The sequence below is a fragment of the Schistosoma mansoni genome, chromosome W (assembly GCF_000237925.1).
Source record: "Schistosoma mansoni strain Puerto Rico chromosome W, complete genome".
NCBI classification, from domain to species: Eukaryota; Metazoa; Platyhelminthes; class Trematoda; order Strigeidida; family Schistosomatidae; genus Schistosoma; species Schistosoma mansoni.
Window position 1 is genome coordinate 23,600,935 of NC_031502.1, and position 14,604 is coordinate 23,615,538.

A 14,604-nucleotide genomic window follows, 5' to 3' on the forward strand; every position below is an offset into this window, starting at 1 on the left:
GACTTTTGCGCGAAATTCACTCATCCATCTGGCTAAATAGAGTTTTGGTTATATAGCTGGTGTCAATTCGTGATGAAAACCCTAGATCTAATTATTAACCTTAACTATCAATTGAAAATCATAATTCTAATTCTTCACACTGGTCTAAGACCCTCATTCGGTCTTAATTATTAGATGGACATTCTCAAGGCCACCTTGGCGTTGCTCAAAGGTCGCCCACAAATTATAGTCTAACCTTTTTAGATTCATCATAGTACAGTCTGCATGTGTTTTTTTCGCTCTTCTTGTTCTACCCAATAAATAGTACCGTGCTAAATGTTTAATACTGAGGTGCTATAACAATGGTAGTAGTTTACGTTTTCTACGATACAGCATGTTCGTAATACACTTATCTTCCTGCCCTATAACAGTTCCAAGTTCAACAGCTTCAAGTGAAGCTAGTCGAGTATTCCTCAAATACAGTTTCGGTTGCTGTTACCCAAACTAGTAGTCGGAGGGAACCATCATTTTTAAGGTAGTGGAAGAGAGTGTTCTACTAAACGGTGTACTGAGGCCTAATAAAGTAAATCTTAACAGCACTTGCAATACACTTCCCCAGTTTCAGCCTCTTCTGTCATGGTAGGCAACAACTTGAAAAATGCTGCCTTCCAATACAGCTGTTTATTTTAATGCAACATTCCAGTTTGGAAGCGACGAAGGTTAAAAGCCCTGCATTACTGGTGTTGGGTATCCTTCGGTTGTTCCAGCTTTCCTTTGGATTAGTCGACAGATGGGGTTGTAATCATAATTGAAGGTCCCATTTATCAATGATCCGATGGGGAATTTGACTTGGAAGTAATTTTTTATTTTTGAGACTTTGGGTTGTCCTCGTAAGCTCTTCTAAAATGCATATAAATTGCAGAATTATTGTTAACTATTTTGAGGACTGTGGTTACGTTACCTATTATCCTTCCGTACGATGAAGGAAACAGCTTTTAATTTATACTGAATTTACCTTATTTAAGAGATACTTGAGAGCAAACCACACAATGTGAGAATTAATTATACTAGTTGGTTGCCTAAACCGAGGTAGGTGGGACAAGTTTCAAACCTGGGGAGTAGTGGCTGAAAGTCGAACACTATAACCAATAAACCACCGCTCTGCTAGATCTAGTTTAGCCGGTCAGTGTCCAAATAGGGGCTCTGAGATTCCGGCAATCAGTTTAGCTGGAGCTCTTTAAACCTTTCCTAACAGCTCAATGTCTTTTTAAATGGGCTAGTTTCTTGTTAGTAATACTGGAGTTTCGGTCTAACGATCACCACACAGTTACTAATACCTTTAGATCTACATTGCTGGGATCCCTACGTATTGTCCAGATGGTCCTAAAATTTACTAGCAACTGGGCCGCTTTATGCAGTGGTTTACAATTTCTGACTGATAATGACATAGATCCCTATGTCTGAACGACGATCGATTCGACATTACCCCCGTATCTGTACTAGCGCATTGAAAGGAAGCATACGTCGCACTGGACTTAGAGGCATTAGTCGACAAAAATCAAATGTTAGGACATTCTTCAAATCTCTGGAATCTTTGTAGTTCTTCACTATCACCGTCTTGTACCACTTCATATCTCGATATTGATGACATGTAGCAAAGCTGATAATAACAGAACTAGAAAGGTTATTTTCAAATAGTAACAATGGTTCCAAGACTGTACTCCTGTGCACTTTAATAAGCATTTCTCTCCAGACAACGTGAAGGTAGTTAGTATCATTCATTTTTGTTCAACTTAAAAAAAAACATCAACAGAAGTAAACTCTAACCGAATTTGATATTGCTCAACTGATGTTGGATCTTGGTGTATGAAACTGTATCAAAGATCTTGCTGAAGTTAATGAAGACTATATTTAATGGTAGCTTGTGGTGTTCCGAAGCACACAAATGATTTCGAGCCACTAAGTTTGCAAGAGATTAATAACCTATTTTCAAACCATGCAGCTCTTCAGAGAGTATCGGGTGTTTATCTGGACACTTAACAAATAATCTCTGAAATCTTGACAGCGACGCTAATTACATTCATTGAGTACCATGTAGCCATTTAGAAGACAGGACTTACCATACCATACTATCAGTCACCTAGTTACTCACCTTGAGTTAGAGACAGGTTAAAACATATACAGACTTTTGACAAAAGATGTGGATTCCTTCAGTATCTTAGGATGCACTTCACAAGCTCATCATTTCCATCCATTGCCAGTAAACTGTACCGTTTTTACCCTCCAATTTATGTAGGGAAACAGACATTTTGGGCACTACAGAGTCATTAGTAAGTTGTCTCTCATACTCCTCCCTGAGATTTGTTTGTTAACTTCTTTGTATAAATTCTCCCAGGCCGTTTTCAGGGTCTTTCGGTTTAAGCGTCCAACCTGTTGAGGACGCACATGAGTCGACACACTGATAAATCATACTCTAGGAGTTATCTATTTCACGGGTAAATAACTATCATTCCACCATCCAGTTACACTGAGCAAGGCGATCATTAGTCGAGGTTAGTATGTAATTTCTCACTTAGTTTGTGTGTTGTCTGGAGCTTTGGATACAACTGGTGCTGAATATTGTTTACTGGCTATACCTCATATCAGTTTTTTTTCTGCCATTCAGACTGTCCACTTTTGGCTACAAAGTCGCATACTCTGGTCCCTGATCGAGCACCTAATAACATAAGCTGACAATATACCTTGAAATGCTTTATAAAACGCTTTTGAAGAGTTATTATAGTACGTTAATTTTTCATATACCTTGCTAAAATTTTTATTACCGGCGCGTATTTTTATTTCGAAAGTTTATTTCACGTCCTTACTCATTAGTTTGTTTGACTGATAGGTGTAAAGTCTAATTTTGAGCATAAGATCTGTATACATTTTCTATCTCTTCATATGTTTTTTATATCCCAACAGCTGTCGTGGACATAATATCCAAACATAATGTACACGGTTTTAGTTCACTGGCATCTTCGATGGTTCACAGAACTTTGAAATCACACTCTAGATTCATGGGAAGATAAAATGAATGTCAGACGTCGCTGCGATAATCTTTAAGTGTATGGATGGCTTTGGTCTTATACTGTCTGATAAACTAGGGTTTGGAACTTCTTGAATCCATCAAGACAGTTACTCTGTCCGGGATTTAATATTTGAATCTCAAAGTCCTTTTATGCGAAGTGAAGTAAACAATTGAAAATGATTGTATAAATACCACAAATTTATCTGGGATATTCGTAGTTCAAACAAACGGTTTCTCAGTGTATATTAATCGCATGGTAACTTTTCGCAAGAGTTTACTTAAACTCCAAAACGCTCGATTGTATTTTCTCAGAAACTATCATCATTTCCGATATGTAATAACTCTGGCATCACATCATTATATTATTAAACTCCAGTGTATAACTGTTACTACTTACCTAATATTTTAAGATGTTCAAAATCCTTCTCTCTCTCTCTATATATATATATATATATATATATATATATAATTTTCTACTTTGTATATTGTTTGAAATAAACCAGTTAAATAGCATCAGTTTAACCATTAATCTAGACCCAAAGAATGTTTTGATTTTGAACCCCGTGGAATTTTACCATATTATTTTTCGAGAAACATTGTATTTCACCATGCCATAATATGAGCAAAACCTATGTATAAGAGATGGTAGTTCATTGACCATAGCTTAATAAAAGACATACTATAAGTTCTCAGGAGTTATCATCACGAAATTGTCACTTCCCAGTTCCTTTCTGGTTGGAATTTAATTTGAGCTACTTCTTGTGATGTTCTATTCTTGTCCACTTATTTTTGTTCATTTATTTACTTTTGGTTGCACTTCCCTTCCGCTATATTTCGTAATCTTATTTCATTATTTGTGAGACATACTTATGTTGGTTCCCTGCTCTCTCTGTATGTATATCCTTACTTTTTAAGTCTGTTACTCCTCTTGAGGCACAGGCCGATTACTAATAATCTCCAACCAACTCTGTCCTTAGCTCTCCGATCCAACTGTTGGCAAGTGCTGCTCGTGGTCTTGACGTCCATCCCCAAACTTCGGCGACGTGCTCTTTAATCTACCACCCTTCTTTTCGCCTTGGAGGTTTCATGTTAGTGCTTGCCTTGTTATTCAGTTTAATAATTTCTGTAAAGTGCGTCCCGTTCACCTCCAGCGTCTTTCTCTAATTTCCTCAGTTGAAAGATCGTTTATTCCCTGGGAGTGTAGATTATTACTGATGATCTTTGACCAATGGGTCTGAAGTATCTTGCGTAAACAGTTGTTTGTAAATATTTTTAATCTTTTGGTTGTGATGGCGGTAGTTTCTTAGTTTCAGCTTCGTATAGTCGAACTGTTTTGACGTTATTGTTGAGAATCCTGACTTCAGTCTTGGGTGACAGTTGTTTAGACTCTTAGATATTCTTTGATTGTAACAATGCTTTGTTAATTCGTGCCTTGACATCACTAGATCCTCCTTGTTTAGGAATGATCTTTCTCAAGTACGTGAGGACTCCTACCTTTTCCAGAGCTTCGCTATCAAGTGTGGTTTAGTTGTTGCTCGCTGTGCCGTACTTCAGGATCTAGCTCTTTCTCTTGTGAACGCTAAGGCTTATTGCTACGGAGGCCGCTGCCACACTGGCTGTCTTCGCCTCTATTAGTTTTTGTGTATGAGACAGCAAATCCTTCACCTGCAATGCTCAAATCACCCATCTACGTTTAAGACGTCTATTGTGTTCTGCGATTTCCCTGAAATTTGTAGGTCTCCCTAATACAATCACCAGCTGTCGGGAGAAAAGGTAAGAGTAGGGAGCCTTATCTGACACCAGTCCTCATTTAGAATGAATTTGTGATCTATAATTCATGCGTGAGTTCACAGTGTAGTCCCTCGTAGGAGTTCTGTACGTTGTTGACAATCTTCTCGCATACTCCATAGTGTCACCCATAGGAAGGCTTGTGTGTGGTGCTTAGATGTCCGACAGGTTCGGTAGTATTGATCCACTCAAAAGCTCTTCAAAGTGCTCTACCCTCCTGTTCCGCTGCTCTTGACCCTTAGTAGTTGGTTCTCCTTGTTTGTTTCCGACTTGTCGATGTAATCTGCCATATTTTTTTGTTTGTTTTTGGTTGTGTCATGTAGTTCTTTCATATCTCCTTACTCCGCAGATTGACTGGCGTATCTCCATCCCTGTTTCTTTTTCACGGCCTATGTCACCCCATGCTTTCATACCTGGTGTTTCCCATCCCGACCTTGGCGTTGAGATCCCCCATCAAAATATTCAGGTGCTTTTTTAGATATTTCTGTAATGTAGGCTGCAGCCTTTCATAAAATTAGTCTTCATCATCACTTTTTTTATTGGTACATGCGTAGCACTGGATGACATCCGTTGTAATCTTTTATTTTAAAAGATGGTTTGGTTATTCGTTGGAAGAGAGTTAGGGGCGGTCAAACCGGAAACGTGGCATCAGAGCATGAAGTCACTAACTTCTAGTCTGAGCCAAGTTGGTAGGTGCAGACTACTTGGTTGAGGTCCGCGTGATCATCGTAACCAATGGTTGGAGACTCTAGGTAACATGGCTCAGAATCGGTCACAATGGCGCAGGTGTATACACTCTTTATTTTCCCTTAAACCTTGAGATTATAATTGCTTCATAACTTCCTTCCTATACTATATCCTTATATACTACCACCACTAAATTAACTACTTCTATGAATTCGGTGTTCATCTTGTGCTAACGAGGTATGGCAACTTGGACCGATGCATAAATGTGCCTGGTCCTACGTTGTAGCTGACTGACTGACTTAGTTATTCGTCAGGCGTCAGTTTCCCATTCTATAGGTGCTTTTCGTGCTTCTTTGGGCAGTGTTAGTGCAACACCATTTGTGACGGCATTTTCTCCTTTATGTCCAGAATAAAGTGACAGTTCTTTCCATCTCAGATTCTTCTCAATGTGTTCCAGTTATTCTGAACACATACTATATTTTCTCATTTCCGCTGCTATCCTAATAACCCTCCCAGACGCTGGTCGCTCGGACGTTCCGTGTACGTCTATTGATTGTTCCCTCGTCTGTTAGAAAGGAAATTAGGCTGTTGGCTTCTAAAGAATCTCGGCTTTCACCACGGGACGTCATAACCTTTATTTGAAAGCCCTTCAACTCCCAGGGTATAGTTTAAATGTATTTTTGGGTGGAGTTTGTTTAGTGAGGTAATTTTTTCACTAGGTGGGTTTGTCATTCTGTTTTCCAACCCTCCTGTTTCTGATCAGCAATAACCTTAGGTGGTCTCTGGAGTACTTATTCATGTGTTAAATAATTAGATAAAAGTGAGACCTGGAAACTCAAAACTATCCCATCTCACTGATCTCAAACGTTGTGTAACCTATCTTTAAGCAGGAATAAAATTTCATTTTCGATAATCAAAAACAAATCATTTTAACTGGTTTATAAGGTATACTTTTGATACTCGTTGACACCTAAATGAAGCTTGGGGAACAAGCAGGTCACGGGTATGAGGATCTGTGCATTGACGAAGTCTTCATCCATCGTTAGCTTTTAGAATGCAAACATACATAGTCGTATTCTTGGACCGAAATTATAATCTCTATGGCTAGCGTTATTTAGCAAAGTTGTTTTTTACGGGATCGGGTTTCTAACCTCATAATTAACTATCTTTATCCGGGCTTTGAACTAGCATTAAATTAACTGCTTCTCTGAATTCGCTGTTCATCTTGTTGTGTTAATGAGACTATGGCAACTTGAACCGATGCATATAGGTGCCTGGTCTTACGTTGTAGCTGACTGAATAGAAGGGTTACTGGAGGAGTTATATTCTTTATGACCAATGTTTTTTAAGTATCACTGATAATACTACCATCTCTACTTTGATATTCATCTTGTTCTGATATGACGTGGCAACCTGTGCCGATGTATGTGTCCATGTTATAACCAATTCTTAGACAGGAAAGCGAAGCTCACCTAAAGAGCCTTTTGGCAGTGTTTGTCACTATGTGTACCAAAAAACACGGTAACTTAATGACTCGTTATCCAATTTAGAGCTTGTGGCGAACTTCCAGTTCAATTTACGTTTTCCAGGGTTGTCTGTCTGTATTAGATTCTGTCCTATATGTACCTAGAAGTAACATTTTCCTCGATAACTTTCCAGCAATTTCTGTCCCGTTTGAAGACACTCAGTGAACGAAGTACACAAATAACATAGTTCTGTTTGGCGAAAACGCTAGCAGAATGCAATCTTTTGAATGCTTTTCAACAAATGTGTGAGAATTCACGCGATATAGTTCTCTCTCTCTCTCTGAGTACAAAATGTTTCTTTAGAAGTGGTGCATATCAACCCCTAATCTGAGAAAAACAAGTGAAAGAGCTGAACACGTGAACGACTCCACTTACCTTAGAAATCTCATTAGTCCTAGTGGATATCGAAATGCCGTCCAAATTCAAGTCCCTCTGGATTTCGCTAACCTCATTTACGTAAAATGTGATGTTGGTCTGCTTACAAAATGGCAAGTATACTATACGTAAACACTTCCTTGTAGTTGATTGCTATCAAGCATGGGGTAAATAGAAGACGTGCGTAGATCAGTAGTATCCAACGAGAGACTTCTTCAAAGCATTTTTGATGCACAGTGCAATAATCGAATAAGTAGTACTGAGGTTAGACATAAGTTACTAAGTAAGTGTGGACTGGTTTTTCATTGACTGAAATGGTTACAACACTTGTTACACGTACCCGCTTTTGGGGATTTCGATATTTTCCAGTCGTAGAATGTCAATCATTTTGTTGTTTTTATTCACAGTGTTGTGAGATATATTTTAATACATTGTTGTGGTTTTAGAAACATTTTTGTTCCTCAGGAAAAATGTAACTACAAGTGGATCTGAGAAACTCAAACAAAACAACTGTCCACATTCCAGTTATTGCGAGGATCCTCTAAGTTGTTCTGATTATTTTGGTCTTAAAAACTTGGTTAATGTTACGGATTTGTTCCAAGCTCGTGTTCATTTGGGTCACCGATCGGTGTTACGCAATGAATACATGAAGCCATACATATACGGTTGTAGACAGGGAATAGACATAATTGATCTACAACAGACATGTTCCTTAATGTTTGATGCACTTAATTTCGCTGCCCACATTGCCTACCGTCAAGGAATAATACTTTTTATGCACCAGAATAAACAAGTAAGTAGATCAATTCCTCTTTTGCAACTGACGTTTTAGTTACTAACTGGAATAAAATATCGTTAAGATGAGTATATAAACCATTAATGTTGTTGTCTTAGCCAATTAAGTTTATAAACAAATAATAATTACGGTCTTGCCAGAGGTGCAGCGCACCTCGGATAAACGAGTCTATGGTATCATGTTGATAAGGAATGTATTGTTTTAAAAAATTGTTTTCCTCTACCCGACCGCATGCGTTATTGTGATACAGTTATCTGGCTTGTCTATTTTGACTTACGAACCGAGCTATATTACGTAACTTTTCCCATTCGTGAATCTCTTTAGAGCAAGAATAACAAACGTATCAGAACAACCTGAATCCATTATATTTCGAGCTATACTGGATGTGACTTCTATCCCTGGGAGTTCTACACGTTGTTTGAAAAGCGATTAAGCCAGAAGCAGAAAACGTAAGGTCCGATGGTGAAGTCAGTCTTGCGCCGCCGTTCGCATTATTTCCTCTTTTGTTTTTCATCCTGTCGTCCTCGTTGACGTGTTAACGTGAAGCGTGGTAAACTGGATCGTTACATCCTCATCCTGAACCTTACGTCATCTATTGTTGCCTTATCCGTATAGACCAATTCAGAATCAAAGGTTGTTGCACAAATCAAACGTCTGTAGCTGAATAATCCAAGTGATGATTCTTAGGAACTTATAGTGGTATGAATTCTTTTCTTAGCATCATACTGTTATATGCTTTCGGTTTCTTATCGTAGCTTATTACTTTCTGGCTCACTGTTACTAATAGCATTCGACTCCCTTCATATCAATCCTTTTGTTTTGATGTGAGTTGTGTCAACTTTATATATCCCCACAACTATATTAATTGTCCGCTGATTTGTACCATAGTCGAAGCCACATAGTTTACTTTGTAGCAATTTGTCTTATCACTGCCTATTTTAATCTTAACGTACTTTATCCTTTTATTGCTAGATGTTGCCTTTAATTGAAAAAACTGCTGAAAATATCGGCGAGTATTCTCACTGCCGCAAATGGGAAGGTGGAGTATTTACAAACTCATCAGATGTTTTTCATGACTCTGTGAGGCTCCCTGACTTAATTCTTTTTCTCAGTACCTGTAATTCAATCTCCAGACCTCATTCTGCTGTTCGAGATGCGGCAAAGATGCTCATCCCAACCATTGGTGTAGTTGACACAAATTCGGACCCCAGATTAATTAGCTATCCTGTGCCTGGTAACGACGATAGCCCTACAGCAGTACGTTTGTTTTGTGCATTATTCGCAGAGGCTATAACAAGAGGCAAAAAGACCGCTACTCGAGATCAATTATTAAAGGAGCAGCTAGACCGTCAGTCTTAGTCATCCGATAACGTGGGAACATCAGCAATCGCCTAATAAATTATTAACTGCTATATAAACTTATATATATATATATATATTCGATTTCTAAGCTATACCTCAAAGCCCATTTATTTTCATCCGTCCAGTTGGTAGGTAGTTTCACCAAAATGGAAACCATCTTTTTGTTCAATAGAAAAGAGCTCTGTAATTTATCGATATCTCATCCTTGCTAAATTTATGTTGATGTTGTAAGACATATGTTCGTATAACACGATACCAATAATCAATTTAGAAATTCGCCAACGCCCTACTACTGGACACCCAGTGAGAGTTCGGTCACAGCTGTGAACTGTATTTGTCCTATCTATTCAGAAACATTTGATTACACGTAAGAAAAGCTAAGGCAATCTTAGCAGCACTGAACACCATATGATCTTTATTTAAAAGTACATATCACTGATTTTACGTCAGTATCCAGCCGCTAAACGTCTCATGAATAGATCTACCATCGGTCAATTGGTAATTTTACAAATATGCAATGCTCCGAAAACCTTATTGATCTAATCATACTGACCCACTCATGCCCCCTCCTTTAAAAGGTCATGTTTTACAACTCCCTGGCAGTATCATCTTTCTACAGGACAGTAGAAACTGTCTACGCCACAGTTAGTACAAGTTAATTGAACAAAGCTGTCGAGACTTTCAGAATGAACGGTCAAGCTCAATTACTTTGCTCTCGATAATCAAACTGGAGGATTATATAAGTCAATTACGAAGCATTTGGGAAAGAAATGTGGGTGTACGCAAACAACACTAAGCATTCACCCTACTGCATACACAGAAAGTGCAAACATCTGTAAAACGTCATTGGAGAGCTTCCCACTAGCAACTGACTACCAAACGTCCTCTTACTAGCTCCATATTATTGAATGGCCGCAATATATGTAATACGTTTAGGCATTCAAGTGATCAAATATTGGTAAGCTAGCTTAGGATAAAATGACCATAGTGACGTAACTGCTTGCTTTAAGTGTATACGCCTCAGCAGGCAGTGCCAAGAAAGGAACTTTGGGATATGAATATCTATGTGTGTTAAGCAAATGTCCGCTTAAGTCATAAATTTCTATACAGAAGTGCAGGACAGTACGTACCTAATTACTGAAATAGATTCGGCATACCGCCCAACAATTCTCATCAGTGAAAGCATTAGCGAATAAAAAGGCCTGACAACTATTTCATACTTCTAACGACTGGCCTCGTGTCAGTCCACGTTTAGAGCCGACGAGTGTTGGTCGACCAAGGTATTTTTTGCCATCGGAATGCTAGTGTCGGCCTATAGCATACTGTTGCGACTAGCACGCATATTGATACCTTAAAAACGACTTGTGAGTACTTTCTTTATCTGTCTACCCTAGCATATACCACTTTTCTGCTGTCGCTAACTACCTAAACTTCAACTGGTAAAGTGAAGCTTGAGGCTAAGGTCGAAAATAGTACTGACTTCTTTTGGCTCTGAAGTTGTACACTTCTAGATTAACCTTTAATTCAATGGCAAAACACAACAAGTGGTAGTACTGTCATCTCTTTCTAGCATATCAATTTACATATATGATTTATTAGACTGCAACACGCTAACTTCAGGATTATACTTGAAATGCGGTCGTGGCAGAAATTTATTTCTCTAAACGCAAATGTCGGTACGAGGGGGCACCAGATATATATGTGTCACATGGTAGAAAACGGTAAGTAAATTAACAACTAGGGCCGAAAGGAGGAGCACTACGGGGACATAGGAATGCAGCAGTCTAGTAGTTGGACAGTGAAGATATGAGTAATCTGTTAGATAGTCTCAAAAGTTCCAGTACCTTCGGAAGTCGACCATAATAACACCTTTAGTTTAATGTTTTCAGCCAAACGATGAGCAGTGACCAAGTTCTATGAATCTTAGAATGTTGATTAAGTGGACCTGGATGGTCAGAGCGTTGGTTTTCCAAAAGCAACCAGTTCGTGAAAGCATATCAACACAGACTCATCTTTTCTTATCTTACATTGATTCCACAAAAACTACAGATTTCTCAATGTAGGAACGAGAGCAGGAACCGCTAAGTACTTAAAAGGTCGAGTGAAGCCACTTTATTGTTATTGTGTCGAAGCAACTTTACTTCCAGTGTAAATAACTCATATATTAGTTATGCAGGACGCTTTTGTACGGCTAAATCAAATTACTATTTTTACAAGAACAAGTAGAAGGTTGTCAAACGAACACCTCACTATGACTATAAAAGTAAACACTTACAGCCATTGTGCACAGGTAAACAGAAGCATGAGTCGAAGCAAAATGCGAAACCTAGCATCCCTCGTCGGAAGTTGCGTACTGACACAAATAGGATACGTTACAATAATCACTAAATTAGGAACGCATCACACAGGTGGGGCGTGTGATTCATGTTTTAAAACTTACGCGGTTACTAGTCTCATTGTTGAGATAAAAGTATCCCGGCCATAGCTTTGCATGGGCATCTATATCACCAGACAGCTTAGTGTGGCTGGTACTTATCTAATCGCTAAGATACTATCATCCCCATTTGACCTCTTTAAATAAATATGCGGTCCCAATGGCAAGTCATGTTTAGACATCAGTCTCAGCATTTCCTGTAGAATGTGAGGAGTGTTATTATTGAAAGTTATGTAGAAGCCATATAATTACAGACCCTAGACTGCTGACGTTTAGTCACTTCAAAGTAGACGTCACAAGAAACAAAAGCTGAATGACTTTTTAGCCTGCCTTTAGACCTCAGCTAGACTATACGCAAAAACACGTGAATTTTTGATCTAACACGCGACTCATCTAATGCATTTCGAGGTAGCCTGACAATGTTGGCAGCAATCATGCTCTAAGTGCACATAGAATAACATGTAGTAACCACACAAATTTTAGATCTCGCAATCAAAAGCAAATGCTGTTAATACGTAACACGAATTTTCCAAGTAATCACTCAAAAGGTTAATACAAAAGAAAAGGATTTCAGATTGAACAATACACAAAAACCAAACATTTTATGATTCTAACTTGTATAACTACAGATCATAAATATTAAGTCAAGTGAATCAACCGCCCCGTAAGTGCAAGTATGTCACCACAAATGGCTGAAAGAAACTCAGACACATAAATGCAACCATTTTTACGGCCAGTCTTCCTGGGTTATCAATCTTTATTGGATCCAACAGCCCACCAGGTTTCCCCTCGATGTCCAGTTTTCCCATTGCTTTTTGGAGCTCATGAGCGAACGCAGGTTTTTCACGAGGTTTGCTCAGTAACGAGAAATATCGTGCACTAACCTGTAATGAAGAGGTAATAAACTGAATACGAGAACGTACTCTCATCGCCATTTTGAAAAGTCGGGAATCCCGCCTTATACTAATCCTAGAGTATTGATATGATAGAACTTATGTGCTCAGGATTTCAAGTTCCACTGATGACTTACATTAGCTGCCTAAATAAACGAGATTACTATATTCTGTGAAATACTGAGTGCAGTTGAACTATATTTCGCACAGTTAACATTCTGTGTATTATTTTGTAACCTTTCTAAGTTAACGAACGTCGATCTTTTTTTCAACTTTCAAGACGAATAACGTAGAAGATTGTTTGTATTACTCAAGCATCTTCATATGTAGCAAAGATCTCCAGAAAAAATTCAGAATTTTACGACGCTCGTTGTTTTAAAGGACAGTGATATTGAATGATGCCACCAGTATTCGGAGTTTGGCAACGCTTCAACGAGTCACACATTCAATATGAATCGTACCCACCAAGCGAAATCAAAAACAAAAGCGAGGAGGTTCGAATGCATATTTGATAGGTTATAAATATATCGTGGATAGACTGATCTAATCTGGCTAGCGATTGCAGGGGATGTTGAGCACGGCGTTTCCACTCGTGATCCAGTGCGGAGGGGTGTAACTCTGTTCATTAGGAATACTATCCCACTTAGCATTATCAACAGTATATTTCATGAGAGTGGAAAGTGTGAATAGGTTAGTAGCCGCTTAAAACGCAAGGGATAAGAGCTGCTGGTTGCTTTCTTCTACTGCGGTCCAAGCTGTGAGGTAAATGCGGTTTAGCTAGACGGTCTCAATACTTGATCATCAAGTGGTCGATGTTTAATCCTAGGGGACTTTAATGAACCCACAGCAGGCTGGAAAAATCTGAGAACTGAATTTTTTGAAAATTCCTTGGAGCAGGAACAAGTTGATGCGGTTATCACATATGCCCAAATGCAACATGTGAAAGAAGCGACTAGGTACGACCCAGACCCATTATGAGGGTGACAAGACGAACCTCAATTACATGCCACCTCTACGTAAAAATGATAATGAAGTTCTGTCATTTGTCTTCCATACAGTTGTCAAAAACGAGCATGCATCAGCTCAACCCAGCCAAGACGTTCGCATAGCGAGTTTAAAAGATGTTTTACACTCAGTATCGTCAGTAGATTGGGCAATATAGCCAGAGTCCCCAATTGAAACAGCTTGAGATGTATTTCGAAAATCGTACTTACAAGTTAGTGCACCCCACAACCCTTGAACTACACCAAGGGGTCCGAGAAAATCTCCCCTATGGTTCAGTAAGGAGGTTTGTGCACCTATCCGTAAGAGGAGAATGTGGGAAAGATGAAATCTCAATATCTAGAAGCTCGGAGTACTTGTGCCTCGACCCTCCGTATGTTGAGAAGGTTGTACGAAGAAAAAACTTAAGGAATCTATAGAATGTCTCAAGCGTTTGTATTCGTATATAAATTCAAGGACTAAAATAAGAAAAAAACATTCCAGCACTATGGAGAGGCAGTAATGCTTCATCATTAGTGAAGGACGACTATAGTAAAGATCAGGTATTTTCAAACTACTTTAGAAATGTATATACCGTAGAGACACCTCCCCTTAGTTTATGCAACCCCCCCTCACACACTGACCATTAAAGTACTCGATTTCTTTGGTCTGTTTAATGAGTTTGAGGTACACAAATCCATGGGACTCGACGAAAG

The 14,604-nt window shown here is 38.8% G+C and overlaps 2 protein-coding genes across 2 annotated transcripts; one reads left to right on the forward strand and one right to left on the reverse strand.

The window, feature by feature from the left end:
* The first annotated feature begins 2,310 nt into the window (after positions 1-2,310).
* On the forward strand, positions 2,311-9,770 carry Smp_102840.1 (putative 30s ribosomal protein S2 (prokaryotic and organellar)). The gene is made up of 3 exons (XM_018789032.1): positions 2,311-2,760; positions 7,869-8,215; positions 9,191-9,770. The coding sequence occupies exons 1-3, from the start codon at positions 2,727-2,729 to the stop codon at positions 9,575-9,577; spliced, it is 768 nt and encodes a 255-aa protein (XP_018654515.1). The 5' UTR covers positions 2,311-2,726; the 3' UTR covers positions 9,578-9,770.
* Positions 9,771-12,667: 2,897 nt separating this feature from the next.
* Positions 12,668-12,949, reverse strand: Smp_179460 (hypothetical protein; the record flags this gene model as incomplete). Its single annotated transcript, XM_018789033.1, has 1 exon — positions 12,668-12,949. One exon carries the CDS (start codon positions 12,947-12,949, stop codon positions 12,668-12,670), a length of 282 nt encoding a protein of 93 aa, XP_018654516.1.
* Between the last annotated feature and the right edge of the window lie 1,655 nt (positions 12,950-14,604).